Source organism: Sus scrofa, chromosome 2 (genome assembly GCF_000003025.6).
Source record: "Sus scrofa isolate TJ Tabasco breed Duroc chromosome 2, Sscrofa11.1, whole genome shotgun sequence".
Lineage (NCBI taxonomy): Eukaryota > Metazoa > Chordata > Mammalia > Artiodactyla > Suidae > Sus > Sus scrofa.
This window is the reverse complement of record NC_010444.4, coordinates 12,720,763-12,735,757: the sequence shown is the minus strand read 5'-3', so window position 1 is coordinate 12,735,757 and position 14,995 is coordinate 12,720,763. Positions and strand designations below refer to the sequence as shown.

At 40.2% G+C, this 14,995-nt stretch overlaps 1 protein-coding gene and 1 pseudogene across 1 annotated transcript; one reads left to right on the top strand and one right to left on the bottom strand.

Moving 5' to 3' along the window:
* LOC100511243 (olfactory receptor 1S1-like) lies at positions 2,775-3,764 on the top strand. The gene has a single exon (XM_005660902.2). The coding sequence runs from the start codon at positions 2,808-2,810 to the stop codon at positions 3,762-3,764; it is 957 nt and encodes a 318-aa protein (XP_005660959.1). The 5' UTR covers positions 2,775-2,807.
* Positions 11,077-12,018, bottom strand: LOC106509350 (annotated as a pseudogene).

Sequence of the window (14,995 nt, the reverse complement as noted above, 5' to 3'; positions counted from 1 at the left end):
GACTCAGACAATTTATGCAAGACTGCTGGTGGATGGGAAAGGTAGGACAGGAAGGTGAGATTGGAGATTTCCACTCAAAAATACACACTTCCTCATGCTAGTCAAGCCCAAACTAGTGCAGGGCTTAAAGATCACAGGACCCTCTAAGGTCAGTACAGATCTTGCCCTGAAGTTACATATATAAATGCCTTTTATCTCACTTTAGTTATGCTTGGCATCTTCCTTTTACATATTACTTTTTCTCTCTATCCCAATGTTCTCTCTCTGATTTGTAAGTCAAGCTTTCCTGGAGAAAAGAAACCCCAGAGCTACTGCTCCAGTCACCACTGCCCTTCACTTTTGCAGAACCTAGGGGGTGGGTATTTTATTTTCTGGCCTCTTCACAGAAAGAAAAGCTATTTGGGGACTTGGTTATCTCTAATCTTTGAGGGATAGGGATTTTGGAGATGAGAGAGAAAAATGAGAGGGAGACAGCAGTAGGAGAGCAGAAAGACAAAACCAACACTCTTGGCTCTCAAGCCAGTATTCTATCCAAGAAGCCACAAGGAAAACCATATTCAAACTTATCTTACTTCTCTGTCTCTGCGTGGCACCTTGGGAGGCCCCCATAGCTTTCTGTGTGCTTTTACTTTTAAAAATAAATTTTACTTTGGCACTAAAGACCCACTTTTTCAAAAGCCCAGAACAATTAAAAACATCAACTTTGCATTCTTCAAAGCACATGCCCTCCCTCCTGAGCTCAACCTGCTGTGTAGCTTGGGAGTGTGTAGCAGTAAAAAGTAAGAAGGAAGAATGGGACTGAGAAAAAGGGCAAAGTCTTCAAGCCTGTTGCCTTGGAAGACTAGCGGTTGGTGAGTAGTGTGTAGCTGGCATGCTCTGTCCCAAGAACATTTGGGACTTTTCAATGTTCTTTTCAGGGGCAGCTTCATGAAGTAGTTTCCCAACAAGGACAATGAGTTTTCTCCCTGATCTCTCTATGATCTCTGTCATAACAGAGCCATCCTTGACCTCTTAGTGCTAAAGCCTCCTCCACCACCCCAGCAGGTCCCTTCTTGGTTGGAGTCCCAACAAGGTGGCTTGAGCTCAGTGATTTCCTGCAGCATCCACTAGGCTTGCGGGTAACTCTGTGTCATGTGTGAGAATGCAGGATTGCCCTACCTGCATAATGGGCTGAATTAGTGGGTCTCCCACCTTTAGAGGTGGGATGTAAACTTTACGTTTTATGTGTCTTTAGGTCTTTAGAGTCTTATGTGTCCCCTGAATTTTCTGCAATCACCTAACATTTAGCTATGAATGAAGTAAAATTCTGGCCTCCACTTCCTGTATATGTTCTCCAAGAACAGTCCTTTTGGAGTCCTCCCCTAACTTGGGTGGAAAGGAGCACTTAAATAAGCATTCCTTTCCCGATCTCTTCACTTTAATCACTCTTCAAATTTCTGTTCTTTTAGGATGGAGGTGAATGGTTGGAAAGGTCTTGGGACCAGTTAGTTCATTTTTAATTTTTTTTATCAGTATAGTGTGTGTATATATATATGAGTATAAGTATATATAGCTAATATGTATATAATGGAATATACATGTATAAATAATATATATATCACATCTTAATCCATTCATTTGTTGACAGACACTTAGGTTGTTTCCATGTCTTGGCTATTGTGAATAGTGCTGCAATGAACATAGGGGTGCATGTATCTTTTTCAATGAAAATTTTATCTGGATATCTGCCAGAAGTGGGATTGCTGGGTCAGATGGTAGTTCTATATTTAGTTTTCTGAGGTACCTCCATACTGTTTTCGATAGTGGTTTTACCAAATTACATTCCCATCAACCGTGAAGGAGGGTTCCCTTTCCTCTACACCCTCACCAGCATTTGTTTTTTGTGGATTTGCTAATCATGGCCACTCTAACTGGTGTGAGGTGGTACCTTATTGTAGTTTTGATTTGCATTTCTCTAATAATTACTGATGTTGAGTATTTTTTCATGTGTCTGCTGGCCATCTGTATGTCTTCTTTGGAAAGATATCTCTTTGGGTCTTCAGCCCATTTTTTAATTGGGTTGTTTATTTTTTTGTTGTTGAGTTGTATGAGTCATTTGTATATTTTGGAGATTAAACCTTTGTATGTTGAATCATTTGCAAAGACTTTCTTCCATTCCGTGGGTTGTATTTTCATTTTTTTAATGGTTTCCTTTTCTGTGCAGAGGCTTTTGAGTTCAATTAGTCCCATTGTTTTATTTGTTTATTTTTCTTATAGGAGGTAGATAAAAAAAGATATTGCTGTGATTTATGTCCAAGAGCATTGTACCTATGTTTTCCTCTAAGAGTTTTATAGTATCTGGCCTTACATTTATGTCTTTAATCCATTTTTAGTTTATTTTTGTATATGGTGTTAGAGAATGTTCTGACTTCATCCTTTGCCAAAAAGTTAATTCATTTTTAAATAATTCCTTCATGGCTACCCGGCATTTTTAGAAAATGGATTATACCTCATTTATTGTCCTCAATTTTGGTATTTCTTTTGCAGTTGGAACCAACTGTAAAAATCACATTAAGAATCATGTTAGAGTTTAAAACATGTTCATTGAGAAGCATCTATCATGCCTCTGTCTTTTCTTCTAAGGCATTTCCTGAGTCTCTGCATGTCTGACATAATTCCTTATTAAGTAATCCTTTTCCACCCTTCATTCCTCTTCAGCCTAGAAGGAGTGCTCACCTCCTATAATGGCCAGAGTTGAGTAGTACCATATTAGGTTTTCTAGTGGTAGTGTTAAGACCTGGTATTCATTTCTCCAGATCAGCAGAAATATGCATCAAGGAAACCAAACCACCATCTCGGAATTCCTCCTCCTGGGACTCTCCAACCAGGCTGAGCATCAGAAGCCCCTCTTTGTGCTTTTCCTGGGTATGTACCTGGTCACTGTGGCTGGGAATGGACTCATCATTCTGGCCATTGGCTTGGACTCTTACCTTCACACCCCCATGTACCTCTTCCTTGCCAACCTGTCCTTTGCTGATATTTCCTCCATTTCCACCTCAGTCCCCAAAATGCTGGTGAATATTCAGACCAAGAGTCAATCCATCTCCTATGAGAGCTGCATCACTCAGATGTATTTTTCTATTGTTTTTGTTGTCATTGATAATTTCCTCTTGGGGGTCATGGCCTATGACCGTTTTGTGGCCATCTGCCACCCTCTGAATTATACAACCATTATGGAACCCAGGCTCTGCTTGCTGCTCACAGTCATCCCGTGGGTCTTCAGCCATATTATTGCTCTGACACACACCCTCCTGCTCCTTCGACTGGTCTTCTGTGACAGCAACACTCTCCCACACTTCTTCTGTGACTTAGCCCCCCTGCTCAAACTGTCCTGCTCAGACACAATGATCAACGAGCTTGTGTTGTTTATCGTGGGCTTATCAGTCATCACCTTCCCCTTTGCCCTCATCCTCTTCTCCTATGTCTGCATCGTCAGGGATGTCCTGAGAATCTCATCCACAGAGGGAAAGTGGAAAGCCTTCTCCACCTGTGGCTCTCACCTGACAGTTGTATTGCTCTTCTATGGGACGATTGTAGGGGTTTACTTCTTCCCCTCATCCACTGACCCTGACAACAGAGATAAGATTGGTGCAGTACTCTTCACTGTGGTGACGCCCATGGCGAACCCCTTCATCTACAGCCTGAGGAACAAGGACATGAAAGGTGCCCTGAGAAAACTCATCTATAGGAAAAAACGTTCTCCTTTCAACACCCAGAGCATCTAACTTTTTATCTCCAAACAGAGTGGATGATTCTGCCCAGACAGAGTTTGTGGATAGATGTGATGTTTCAGCTTTTTATGAAATTTCAGATATCTGCCTCCTATTCCAACCTCTGAAGCCTGGGGCTTTTCCACATACCTCTGGTCTTCAAAGAAGACTGTTAACCCCTGTCATAACTCACAACAGTAATACACATCTAGATTATAATTTATGTTACTAATAACTTTGGTGCAAATTGTTTATACCTTAAAAGATAACAAGTACATGTACTACCTACAGTCTAGCGTTTGCTTTGAGGACAATTATCACTAATTCCATGATTCAATCTCAATTTCTCTAGGTTTACTTTTCTCAAAGGATGTCTTGTCCAAATAGCTATTCAGAGAGGTACTTAATCGTTGTAAAAATGAGTCCCATGTTCAGATAATTTGGGGCAACACTGAGCTAAACGAGGTAAAAAGTCTTAAATAGACAACTCAGAGCCTTTAGCAATAATATAAGTCTCCAGAAGGGTAATATGCATGCATGCATTATTCTCAAAACTAAATTTGTTCAGTCATACAGAACTAGGCTCATCACAGAGTGGTACACAGGGTTAGTGTTGTCCAAAATACATTTGGGGAAGTTCATTTCCATGGAAAACCATAGAGCATATATATAGAAAACATTAATTATAGTCTTGACCCTGTCTGAGTAGCTATGAGAATGTAGGTGTGCCAGCTCACCTTCTCGAACCCAGTTTCTCATCTATAAAATGATTGGTCTCAGTTGTTTCCAAGTGATGGTACACATCAGAATAGCTTGGAGCAATTTTTTTCAAAATTCACATACTCAGACCCAGCAGTACCATTGCTGCTCAACCAGCTGCAGTGGTCTTGGATTTAGATTAGCAATTAAACTCACAAGATACACCAGGAATAAAGCTTTAAGAAAAGACACATATATGTGTAACTTGGTCCTCATGCTATACAGTGGAAACACACACGCACATGCACACACACGCGCGTGTGCGCGCGCGCGCACACACACACACACACACACACACACACACAGTGATAGCACAGTAGAGATTTCATGATTCCTAGGCATGCTTTTTAAATATCCAAGTCACTCTGCACTTGAGATGTGCCTGGTCATGAGAGTGAACACTGGATGTGGGCCATCATGAGAGAGCAGAATTTCAGAGAAACTATTTGCCTTACTTATTGCATAACCTCTCAGGGGTATTCAACTAGCACCCATTTTCTGGTGCAGCTGCATCTCAGCAAATACAGGTTACTCATCAATTACAGATTTCTCCCTTGTCAATTTTAACAAACAGATGCAAGTGCTCATGTCACTTCAAAGCCATTTCAGCAGGGCTGCCATGTCTTTGATCCAATGTGCTCCTATACAATTTCTGAATTAGAATTTGATGGAGTGTCAAACCTCAGACTGCCAATGCTGAAAAAAAGGCTATGAACTGGAAGGAAGGCTATGACTGCTTTCCTTCCAGATTCATCCCTAACTCTTGACTAACCCACACTCTAGTGAAGGAACTGGGCACTTGTATTCTGAAAATGCCCCTCAGTTGACCCTGATGTGCTAAGCAATCACTGAACTACATGGGCCCTGAGTTCTACTCTAGCTCTAGGATTCTGTGAGTGTAGATGCCTACTGGTTGATGGAAATGTCTTTCAAACATCCATCTTAAAAATACTCTGTAGCTACCCAGAAGAATGTGGGTTTTCTTGTCCATATCTTCTTCTCAAATATTTCCAACTCTGGAGCAAATTAGTGTTAGTTATTGAATCTAACTTCTCTCTAACAATTGCACTGTAGTATAGGAAAAGATCCGGTTTTAAATCCTGGCTTTTCAGCAAATTTTGATGCAACTGTGTGATATAAGTGAAATTATTTAAGCAGTGAAACTCATCTTCATTTATAAACTCAGAATAATCCCAACATACCAAAGCTGTGCTCAAATAAACATGTATATTAGACAACTACTGTAGTGCCTAGTGTATCATAGGTACAAACAAACAAACAAACAAAAACTTTTCCTTTTTCGTTAACTGTTCCCTGGATTCCAACACGAATCTACCTGCCTGACCAAGCAGGTTTATTTATCCCCAATCTAAGCTGACTTCTATCTTTCCTAAATTTACAAAATCCAACCTTTTTAAGAGGAAATAGATAATCAGCAACTGCTCTTTCTTTATAGTATCTCTTAAACTTTTATGTTTTACTTGTTTTTTTTTTCATTATAAATGTAAAATCTATCTGCTTTTATATGGGTCACCAAACCATCCTCGTAAAAGTCATGCCTTCCTCAAGTACCCCCAAGTCTACCCTATTCCACTCCCAGCTCCAACATGAAACGTCGCAGGCCTCTGCTTTTGTTGTTCCACTTGGAGTGGTAGAGAGTCCTAGATTTATGATCAAGAGACTTGGGATCAGGTTCAACTCTGCAGCTAACTCACAGTGTGGCAAACCCTGTCACGAACTGCAGTTTCTTTTTCTGTAGTATAATAAGAGACCTAATGTGAACAAAGAAGGTTTCAGTACAGCTCACTTATATAAAACAGAATATGCAGAAAGAGATGCCTGGGAGGAGAGTTCACAAAATATTAACAGTGGTCGTGGCAGATTATATCTTCCAAAAATGGCCCCAGCAATATTTTCCATCCACAGGCTCTTGAAGGACTTTTCCATTTCCTCATCAAGAGATGGAGTCTAGGTCCCTCCCTTGAACCTGGAAGATTTTGAGGATGGCTTTGACTAGCAGAGGATCCCAGAGTGCGGCCACAGGATTCCCAAAGCTCTTAGGAAAGCCCACACAGCGCCCCCCTAACTCTGTCTCAGAACAAGCACCTCCGGGGCCCTGAGTTAGCATGTAAGTCCCACTGCTCTGAGCTGCCATGCTGCAGAGGCCACATCAAACTAGAGGGAGATGCCCAAGGAGCCCCAGGGCTTCCAGCCAACAGGTCCTCGGGTCTCCCAACCAGACACCCAACGTTTGAGTGAAAATCCAGCCGATCCCAGCCCCAGCTCTGACTGCAAATCCCTGAGTGAACACCACCTGAGTCCAGTCAACTTCTAGAACTGTGACCAGAAACAATAAAATGACTGTTATTATTTTAAGTTTTCGCAAAAGGAAAATGTAAAACTGTATCTAAATATTTATATTTCTTTGAATCATTCTTCCATGTCATCGTCAACAAATGTCTCTTATGAACCTTCTATTTACCAGGCTCTGAGCTCTGGCCCTGGGCTAAAAGGATGAATAATTCACAGTCCATGTCCTTAATACACTCAGAAATAAAAACAGAAACTTCCAAGAAAAAAATTAATTGATTTTTAAGACTCAATAGACAAAGACAGGAGTTCCCATCATGGCTCAGGGGTTAAGAAACCTGACTAGTATCCGTGAGGATGTGGGTTTGATCCCTGGTCTTGCTCAGTGGGTTAAGGACTCCACAAAGGTGCAGAGGCAACTCAGTGGAGAAAAGGCTGTGTTTTCAACAAATGGTGCTGAAACTCCTGGATGTCCATATGCAAAAGCATCTACTTTGACCCATACCTTGTTTCATATAAAAAACTCAACTCAAAGTAGATCTTAGACACAAATGTAAAACCTAAAACTATACAATTCTCAAAGACTGAGGATAAAATACTGGTGATCATGGAGATAGGCAAAGATTTCTTTGCTTGCTTCTAGTTTTTGGCTCTTTTAAATAAAGCCAGTAAATCATTGGTGACCTGAGATCAGATCCTCCCTGATCTGCCACTTTCTTGCTGCAGAGCTTGGGCAAGTTACATAATCATGTTGGGTCTTATTTCTTCCTTTTGCTGTATAGTGGAAAATTGACAGAATGCTATAAACAAGCTATAATGGAAAAAAATAAAAATCATATAAAAAAAGAAAAAAATCAGTACTTTCCACTAAAAAGTATCAGGAGAACTAAAATAAATGATTCATGCAAAGCTTTTAGCATAGGGCCTAGTATTAGTTTAAGTGTGTGTTTAAGTGTACACTAGTTGAGAGTTATGTTAAACAATTACTATGAATGCTTTACTTCTGGAGATGTCTAGTCCACAGCTAATCTTGGCCCAGGAGAGACTGGTCCAGACAGTTGCGAAGTGAAGATGCCCACTGATCAGCTGTGGGACCCTCTACCCATTGATGCTCACTGGGCTGTGGAGCCTGGGATAATCACCATCATAACACTATTTATGAATTAATATTTATGCTTATAGTGGAGTTCCCGTCATGGCACAGTGGTTAACGAATCCGACTAGGAACCATGAGGTCGCGGGTTCGATCCCTCGCCTCGCTCAGTGGGTTAAGGATCCGGTGTTGCCGTGAGCTGTGGTGTAGGTTGCAGATGCGGCTCGGATCTGGCATGGCTTTGGTGCTGGCGTAGGCCGGTGGCTATGGCTCTGATTAGACCCCAGCCTGGGAATCTCCATATGCCGCAGGAGCAGCCCTAGAAAAGGCAAAAAGACAAAAACAAACAAACAAAAAATTTATGCTTAAAGAGCTTCACCCAGGACCTTCCCATCCTCCATGTGCACCAAGTTGTTGTGAGAACAAATGAGATACATATAAAACCTGACACGGACTAAATGCTCAGTAAGTATTATTTCACAGTTGATAAAGCGGGCCCTAACTAATCTGAAATCATAATAACTTAAGAAGTGACAAACTGGACACTTTGATGCCAGATTCTGAGATCTTTCTACAATACAAATACCTTTTTTTTTTTTTTTTTTTTTTTTTTTTGTCTTTTTGCCTTTTCTAGGGCCACTCCCGCAGTATATGGAGGTTCCCAGGCTAGGGGTCTAATCGGAGCTGTAGCCGCCGGCCTACACCACAGCCACAGCAACACGGGATCTGAGCCACATCTGCAACCTACACCACAGCTCACGGCAATGCCGATCCTTAACCCACTGAGCAAGGCCAGGGATCGAACCCACAACCTCATGGTTCCTAGTCGGATTCGTTAACCACTGCGCCACGACGGGAACTCCAATACAAATACCTCTTATCACCTACTGCAGAAACAATGTGTCAGGGGAACATTGCACAACAGTTACCATTCAAAAAATGACCTTTGAGACACACACTCTGGAGTTGCTTCAGCCCATCATACAGTTTTGAAATGACTTATACAGACACAAGTAAAGGCCAAATCTCTTGGCCACCAGCACATTTTTTTCTCAATGTTTTTTCTGGAACGTGTCCACCCCACTCTTCTCTAAAATTTTTGTCATTAGCATTGGAAGTTTTTAGAGCAAAAGCCTCTATCTCTTTAATCTGCCCACTTCATTTTCTCAACACAACTACACACATACAAACACACACACTGACATGTTACATAATACTAGCAATTAAGGCTATAAAATAAATGTTGTTGACTCCCTCCAAAAAGTAGGCTTTTTATCTTTTCTTTACCAGATAAAAGGAAAAAGAAAAATTCAGTGACAGTAAATTCCATATTAACTAATTAGCAGAGTGGGAAGTGATCAGAGCAAGACACTATATGTATGGCAGTGAAGAGCTCAGGCCGTGGGTAGGGCAGGAGCCCCACTATAGCACTTGCTTACTGACCACGGAACAATTACTCAACTGTAAGTGTCAGATGCTTCATCTATCCATAAAGCAAGAATAATAAGAGCACGCCTCATAGGGTTGTGGTGAGAGTTAACTCACATTATTCATGAAGCAAACATCACAATTCCAGGAAGATGATAATTTGCCTAATAAATTTGCTATCATCTATCTAGCTAGCTAGCTATCATCTATCTATCATCATGATCAATATTATTATCATTCAAAACCCACAGAAACAGTAAGAAGAGAAACAATGACAGCATAAATAAGGAGATTTGGAAAATCCCTTTGAATCAAAACAGTAGTGGCATTTGTAGATAGCTTTTTGTTTTTCCAGATATTTTTGCTTCGCTCATCAATTATTTGTTGTGCCAGGCAACGCCAATTTATTTCAAAGTTGGGGTCACTAATAAGTGATCGTGAGGGCATATGCTCCCCTTGAAGTTTATAGAGGTTTTATTGTGGGGTTTTTTTGTTTGTTTGTTTGTTTTCTTTTTAGGGCCACACCTGCAGCATATGGAGGTTCTCAGGCTAGGGGTCCAATCGGAGCTGTAGCCACAGCCCTACACCAGAACCACAGCAATGTGGGATCTGAGCTGTGTCTGTGACCTACACCACAGTTCACGGCAACGCTGGAACCTCAACCCACTGAGCAAGGCCAGGGGTAGAACCTGAGTCCTCGTGGATTTTAACTGCTGAGCTATGATGGGCGTTCCTATAGAGGTTTTACAATGTACTGCCAGCAACACAAATTTGGAATGTCTTGATTCATTTAATGCTCAACACAATGATTTTTGAATCAAGATTCAAAGTTTCATTTCCAATTAAATAACCAGATTAAGCTATAGTTAGCAGGGAGTGGTATATCAATGTGCAGGTGAAAAAATACATACAAGAGCAGAGTGTTGATAACTCTGAAGAAGAACCAGGCTGAGGAAAGACGGCCCAAAGGAAGTGGAGTGACTGTTTCATAAAGTGGTTCGGAGAAGGGATGTATGACTTCCCTGAGCAGATAACATTTAACCAGCAATCTGAAATGATTTAGGGAGTATTCCATACAGAGGAATCAGGTACAAAGCTCCTGAGACAGGGGCGTGCATGGAATTGTCCAGGAATAGCAAGAAATCAGTGTAAATAAAGTGGGGTAAATGGGTGTGAGAGCAATAATAATAATAACAATAATAATAATAATAATAATAATAACATGATATAGCTCAGCTATGATATTAAGAGTGAAACTAACTACTTCAAAGCATTTATCCAAAAAAAATTAGAAAAGAAAATAGCACTAATAATATCAGCGCATTATTTTTAACATAATGATAAGAGTTGGTAGTCAGAAGGTTAGGGTAAAAAAAAAAGTCTTAAGTATCTCTCCACCTTTAGTCTAACCGGCTTTTTATCTTTTGGAAATTGCCACGTGAACATGCTTTCTCTTACCAAAATCCTCGGTAACAATGCAAACATTAATTTATTAAGATGATGTATTTACTTATATCTGGTTGAAATGTGTCAAAAACTACACATATGCCATTAAACAAATTTTATGAAAAAGAATTCTACTTTTCTGCATTTTGGATGCTTGGACCTATTTCAAAACTAAAGCAAACAATAATATTTCACAAAATTTTCTGTTCTACTCTACATCACTGTGAACATTGAGTTATGGCATAGAGTACATCTAAGACAGATGAAGTAACTTCCTTGGGTTCTACGCCATTAAAAGATTAAATCTACAGAATCCTTTGCTTTCTCAACAACCTTCCTGAATGCATTCTTTACCTCTTTGTTCCTTAGGCTGTAGACCATAGGATTCAGCATGGGGATGAGCATAGTGTAGAACACAGATACTATTTTGTCTCTGTCCATGGAATGGCTGGAGCTTGGCTGTAAATACATGATGATGACAGTCCCATAAAATATGGAAACTGCAACAAGGTGAGAAGCACAGGTAAATAAAGCCTTCCGGTAGCCCTCACCTGAGTGCATCTTCAAAACAGTGACGAATATGAGCAAGTAGGAAATCAAAATCACAAGAAGGGCAAAAAATATATTAAAGCTTGAAATGAAAGAAGAATCAGCTCATTCACATCTTTATCCGAGCAAGTTAGAGTCATGACTGCTGGAATATCACAGAAAAAGTGATGGACCACATTGGACCTACAGAAAGAGAGACAGAATGTGTCTCCAACATCAATAGCAGCAGTCAGAATGCCAAACACATAGCAGCCTATGGCCATGTGAGCACATACACTTGTTGTCATGGTAGTGGTGTAATGTAGGGGTTTGCATACAGCTGCATATCGGTCATAGCCATGGAGGCCAAGAGGTAACTTTCCACAGTGGCAAAGGCTACAAAAAAGAACATCTGAGCAGCACAGGCATTGTAGGAGATGACACTGTCTCCTATGAGGAGCCCAGCCATCACCTTTGGAGTGATGGTTGAGGAGTAACAAAAATCCACCAGAGACAGGTTACTAAGGAAAAAGTACATAGGAATGTGGAGACGAGGGTCCAGCAGGATCAACACGATTAATCCCAAGTTCCCAATCAGAGTGATGCCATAAACGAGAATGAACATTGTAAAGAGCGGGATCTGCAGCTCTGGGCACTGGTTAGTCCAAGCAGGATGAAAGCTGTCACCTCTGTATTATTCTCCATGAATGCAATTTGAGAATCATGAGATGCTCTGCAGCAAAGAGAAGAAAAGGAACACATCGACGAACAAAAACAGTTGCCCAGAAGTACAAGCATTATTTTTCCAGAGCAATGATTTTTTCATCAATATCTCCATGGGCATGTCAACACAATTTATACATAACTAATCTATACAGTAACAGACTTTTTGGGTGGGAGGGTTGCACCTGCAGCATGCGGAAGTTCCCAGACCAGGGATAAACCTTCACCACAGCATGACCCAAGCCAAAGTGGTGACAACATAGGATCCTTTAACTTCTAGGTTACCAGGGAATTCTTAGGCTTTTGAAGAAGGGTCTTTACGGATCACCTTCCTGACATCTTGATTTTGTATGTGTATAAACTGAATTTCAGGAAAGGCTAATGAGTTGTCCACATCCACATGTCTGGAATGAATTCATTTCCTAAATCAGATCTCTGGGCACTTTTAACAGTTTACCTTTCTATAGTGCTTATGTGCCAGGTACTTTATATGTATATGTGTGTGTGTGTGTGTGTGTGTGTGTGTGTGTGTGTGTGTATGTGTATATACATATATTCTTCTAATTTTCTTATCAATCCTATTAGATTGACTATTTTTCTCATTTCTGTATCTGGTAGCTCAGCAATAAAGAGGTTGAATAATTTATTCAAGTTTACATAAATTATTCAAGTAGAATAATGTATTCACATTTGAATAATTTATTCAGTTTATTCAAGTTCAATAAATTTGAATAATTTATTCAAGTATTAATGAACAAAGCCAAGTTTAGATCCAATCAGAGTGGTTCCCAACCTACTTAAATGCTGTTAATAAATTTGAATTGATTTTAATGTTGTTCAGTTTACATTTCATAGTCTCTAGTATAGTAAACAGTGCATGGAGTAGATGGTTGAGTAATTCACAAATAAATGCATAGTAGATGCAGTGGGCTAAGTGCAGGGTTGGAGGTGTGTACAAAAACAGAGCTGATTCTGAAGAGAAGGTTTAACATTGTTTATAAGAGCTTCGGCTCTGAGGAGTTTCTCTTGTGGCTCAGCGGTAATGAACCCAGCTAGTATCCATGAGGATATGGGTTCGATTCTTGGCACCGCTCAGTGGGTTAAGGATCCGGCATTGCCATGAGCTTCAGTGTAGGTCACAGATGTGGCTCAATTCCTGGATTTCTGTGGCTGTGGTTTAGGCCAGCAGCTGCAGCTCTGATTCGACCCCTATCCTGGGAACTTCCACGTGCCACTGGTGCATAAAAGCCCTAAAAGGACAAAATTAAAAACAAAGTTTTCTCAGAAGATGTGTTTATGTGTAAGACATACCATCCCTACCATTTACAACCTGGGAGACGTTGGTCCTAACTTATCCCTGATTCTCATTTTATCTACCAGAAAGTGAAGGTGGTATTGAGACCTACCTTAAGGGATTATTATAAGAATTAAAAGAAATTATACATGAAAACAGTACCATGTGGATCTTAAGCAGAATTCTAATGAGTAGTAACTGTAGTATTATCAGTAGCATAAATAAATGGTCTCAATGTTGATTTAGGAAGTTCAGATGATAGAAGCATGTGGTTGGGTTTTTTTTTTTTTTTTTTTTTTTTGTCTTTTGTCTTTTTAGGGCCACAGCTGTGGCATATGGAGAGGTTCCCACGCTAGGGGTAGCCACTGGCCTACACCACAGCCACAGCAACACCAGATCTGAGCCGCGTCTGCGAACTACACCACAGCTCACGGCAATGCCGGATCCTTAAACCACTGAGCGAGGCCAGGGATCAACCCCAACCTCATGGTTCCTGGTCGGTTGCCACAACGGGAACTCCAAAATCTTTGATTTGCCTTTTTCCACATTCTGTCCACTCAGATTCTTTCCTTCCCCCTTTATGTCCCATTCAACCCCAGCCTGGGAACTTCTATATGCTGCAGGTGCAGCCCTAAAAAGACATTAAAAAAAAAAAAATTGGAGGATTCAAGAGATTATGTGCCTTCTTAAAATCCCACACTTAGTATGGGATATTTAACTTACAAACTCATGTCCTCTTGATCCCGATATCTGTGCCTTTAATCACCATTGCAGTGTAAGATTTTCTAGTGGAGCAAGTAATGAAAGGGTGAGATTGTGGGGAAATAATACGGAAAATGGAGTAAAGACTTTGGTACTTTCACGATGACCCTCCTAGAGTCAAAAGAAGGTTGTTGCACCCCATTTGGTTAGTTAATCTCTTCAATGGCAAGTCAACACATGGATAACAGGAAGAATTTACAATCTACTCAGACTATCATCTACCAGGCTTTTACTATGCTCTTAAGGAAAGCAGCATTGAATTTAATAAATATTACTCTATTCTCTGCTAACTAAAATATTTTTGCATTTGAATCCTATTGTTATGCACATGTTTCAGAAAGTGTTCAAACAGCCAGATATGAAGTCAAAGACCAAGATGCAGCTTTTTCAGTTTCTTCATCAATTGCATTTTTCACTAGAAATGTATATTGAATATAGAAGCTTACCTTGATCCTGAAAAGAAGGGAAAGACAATCCCAAAAAGTGGGTCTGAAATCAGAAATTCAGCCCTAGAAGAATGTATAAATAACATAGGAGAAATCTCTCTCATATAACGGTTAAAATGTTCAAGTTCCCTGAAGCACATAGAGATGGAGAAAAACTCATTATCACGGAGTTAGGACACGTGAGTTTTAAGTGCTGCATCTACCATAGATTTTTCTGTGTACTCAGAAAAATATTTACCTTCTGTTGGTCTTAGTTTCCTTATTTGCAATATAGAGATAATAAACTTCTCTTGCACCTCTTTAAAGAATCGTTATCTGTGAATAGCAGATGAAAGTAAACGTATAAAAGACCTTAGGAGGGTTTGACTTTTTCAATTTAATTTTTATCTTAGAATATGTTTCCTGCCTGGGATTTTAGACTTGCTGCAAAACCTCAGTTGGGGGAGAAGCTGGTATA

Excerpts from the sequence above, each read along its gene's own strand:
- LOC100511243 (XM_005660902.2), top strand. The coding sequence starts at position 2,808 with ATGCATCAAGGAAACCAAACCACCATCTCGGAATTCCTCCTCCTGGGA.